The 3653-nt window shown below is 34.8% G+C and overlaps 1 protein-coding gene across 1 annotated transcript in view; it reads right to left on the reverse strand.

Annotated features, from left to right (window-relative positions):
* Positions 1 to 3653, reverse strand: part of TEX11 (testis expressed 11) — a 191742-nt gene that overhangs the window by 50770 nt on the left and 137319 nt on the right. Inside the window, exons 19-20 of the mRNA XM_010832132.1 lie at positions 3608 to 3653; positions 832 to 888 (exon numbers count right to left, since the gene is read on the reverse strand). The exon at positions 3608 to 3653 is cut by the window's right edge and continues 7 nt beyond it. Coding sequence (XP_010830434.1) covers positions 832 to 888; positions 3608 to 3653 — 103 coding nt within the window. The remainder of the gene's footprint in view (positions 1 to 831; positions 889 to 3607) is intronic.

Here is a 3653-nt window from a genome sequence, read left to right on the forward strand (position 1 = left end):
GTTCTTGATATCATATGCCACAGAAACTGTGAGCAGAAAGATATTTGAATACTCCCAGCTGAGGTGATAGAAAATCGGAATCAACAAAAATCAGGTTATTTATGTTTCTGTGGGAAAGTAAGAGATACATCTATATGTAAGTCTCCTGTTAAGAAAGGGAAAAACAGACTTCCCTGATGGTCCATGGTTAAGAATCTGCCTGCCAAAGCAGGGGACATAAGTTTGATCCTTGGTCTGGTGAGATTCCACATGCCACAGGGGCAACTAGACCCACGTGCCACAACTACTGAGCCTGTGCTCTAGAGCCCATGAGACACAACTGCTGAAGCCCGCACACCCTGGAGCCTGTGCTCTACAATGAGAGAAGCCACCACAATGAGAAGCTCATGAACCACAAATGAAGAGTAGCCCCTGCTCACTGCAACTGGAGAAAGCCTGCATGTAGCAACGAGGACCCAGCACAGCCATAAATAAATAAATGGGAAAAACAGATGCAATATCATAATGAAATCATAGCTAATGTTACTGAGGGCATGGTAAGGGTCTGGCAATATTCTAAGTGTTTTACACTTATTTATTCATCAAGTCATCACAGTAACCTCATAGGGTAGGTACTATTATTACACCCATTCTACAGATGAGCAAACAGAGGCCCAGGCTACATATCTAATAAGTGGCAGAGCCAAAATATAAATCCAGGAAGACTAGCCCCAGAGTCTATACTGCCCTTACCCATTATACTATATATTTCTCAATATTACATTTCTAGTGGAAGTTTTTCTATTTTTTTTCTAATGGTGAATACATCATTTCTGTTGAATTATAACTTACTTGTTTTCAGATTCTGGCATTTGAGAAATTCTTGGAAGACAAAGACGAAACAAACACCTGTATGATAAAGTAATAAAAAAAAATGATGCTTAGAAAGAAATCAAGTTAGTAATCTTGATTACCCCAGGGGGTGGAAGTAAGAAAAGAGAGAGGAAAAGGAGATTAATTATTTTATTTGTAAGTCTTTGTATGTCTTAATGGTTGCAATGAAAACATACCAACTTAGTAATTTTGGAAGAGTAATTTAGTAAAATAATTTTAAAACAAAAGCATTGCTTATTAGATATTCTTAAATAGTTCCACAGTTTATATCATTGCCCCAAATCACCTGTTGGAACATTAGGCATAATGTACAAGTCTTTTATATTTTTCTTTCTATAAAGGAACCTGGAACTGGCCTTTGGGTTCCATATAAACTAGGATGAGTACTTTTTGAAGGGATCTGGCAGCATGATGACAAATGGACAAAATACGGTATTTTGTTAAGTTTCAAACCTTAAAAATCTTTAAAAATAAAAAACACTATCAATCATCCTGGATGATTTTAGATATTTATCTGACTAAACATATGCAAGTATCTCAAGACTCCTTCTGATATTATTATATCTGTGATTCCATTTCCCTTCAGAAGAGTGGACTCAAGTACAGTTGGCCAACAGGATAATCACTACAGAACCCTTCTGGTTTCCAGTTTTTCCACTGGCATATTCTCTACCATTACCTCAGCCTCCTCTGCCTGATTATTGTATGTAAAAGTTCCCTTTTGATAAATCATTTTCCTTCATAGAAAGAGATAAAGAAAAGATCAGGTTTAACTGATATGTTCTTTTTTTTGTTTGTTTTTTTACTTTAAGCATTCTTACCAAATTTCCAATAGCATTTTTCACAGAAATAAAAGAAAAAAATCCTGAAATTCGTATGGAACCACAAAAGACCCTGAACAACCAAAGCAAGCTTGAAAAAGAAGAAGAAAGTTAGAGCCATCACATTTGTTTTCAAACTATACTACAAAGCTATAGTTATTAAAACAGCATGGTACTGGCATAAGAATAGTCACATAGACCAATGGAATAGAGTAGAGAGCCCAGAAATAAACTCACCTATATATCATCAACCAATATTTGACAAGGGAGACATGAATACTTAATAGAGGAAATAAAATCTTTGTCAATAAGTGGTACTGAGAAAATTGATATCCACACACAAAAGAATGAAACTGGACCTTTATCTCTCACTACACAGAAGACATAGATCAAAATGGATTAAAGACTTAAATACAAGACTTAAAACCAATTAAAAAACAAATAAATTTTTAAAAAAGAAAAAAAAACCAACAAAAAACAAAAAAACGTAGAAGCATAAAACTCCTGGAAGAAAACACAGGGAAAAATTCCTTGATAATGACTTTTTGGATATGATACCCAAAGCACAAGCAACAAAAGCAAAAATGAATTAAAATGAGTAAGTGGGGCTAAATCACAGTAAAAATTTTGTGCATGGCAAAGGAAACTATCAAAAAAATGAAAAGGCAACTAATAGAATGGAAGAAAATATCTTCAAATAATACATATGATAAGTGGTTAATATCTAAAATATATAAGGAACTCCTACAGCTCAACTGCAAAATACAATCTTATTTTAACATGGGAAGAAGCCCTGTATAGATATTTTTCCAAAGAAGACATCCAAATGGCCAACAGGTACATGAAAAGATGCTCAACATTATAATCATCAGGGAAATGCAAGTCAAAACCACAGTGAAATATCACCTCACACCTGTTAGAATGGCTATTATCCAAAAAAAAGAGATAAGTTTTTTTATAGAAAAAAGGAAACCCTCGTGCATTGTTGACGGGAATGCCACTGTGGAAAAAGAGCATGGAGGTTCCTCAGAAATTAAAAATAAAACTGCTATACAATTCACCAACCCAACTTTGGGTTATGTATCTGAAAGAAAGGAAATCAGTGTCTTGAAGAAATATCTGCACCCCCATGTTCACTATAGCATTATTTGCAATAGCTAAGACATGGAGACAGCCTTAAGTGTCCATCAATGGAGGAATAAAAAAATGTAGTATGTGTACTTGCACACACACACATAGGAATATTATTTAACTAGATAAAAGAAAAGTCCTGTCTTTTGTGACAACATGGACAGACCTTGAAGGCATCATACTAAGTGAAATAAGTCAGACAAAGAAAGACAAGTACTGGATTATCTCCCTTATATGTGGAATCTCTAAAAAAAAAAAAGAAAGCAAGCAAGAAATAACAAAAAAAGGAAGAAATCCAAACACACAGAAACAGAGTAGAATGATGTTTGTTAGGGCCTGTGGGTGGACAAAATGGAGAGATGCTGGTCAAAGGGTATAAACTTCCAGTTACAAATTGAATACAGCCCAGAGATCTAATGTACAGCATGGTGACTGTAGTTAACCACACTGTATTATATACATGAAGGTTGCTAAGAGAGTAAATCTTAAAATGTTCTCACCACATACAGTGTAGTATTTTGTGAGGTGATGGATGTAATCTTCTTGTGCTAACCATTTCATAATATGAATGTGTATTAAATCACCAAGTTACATACCTTAAACTTACAAAATACCACCATTTGTCAGTTATATCTCAATAAAGCTGGGGAAAAAAACCCCACTTGGTATTGTAGGCATTGTTTCAGCCTGAAGCCATCAGTACTATTACGGCAAAATTTATAGACCAAGAGTAACATGTATAGAGGAAATGCTTTTACATCCACAGGATGTGGATTACTTACTTTAAAGCTGTAAGAACTTGTGGCGGCTCTTCCGAATATTTAGCTA

This window comes from Bison bison, unplaced genomic scaffold (genome assembly GCF_000754665.1).
Source record: "Bison bison bison isolate TAMUID 2011002044 unplaced genomic scaffold, Bison_UMD1.0 scf7180017864537, whole genome shotgun sequence".
NCBI lineage: Eukaryota > Metazoa > Chordata > Mammalia > Artiodactyla > Bovidae > Bison > Bison bison.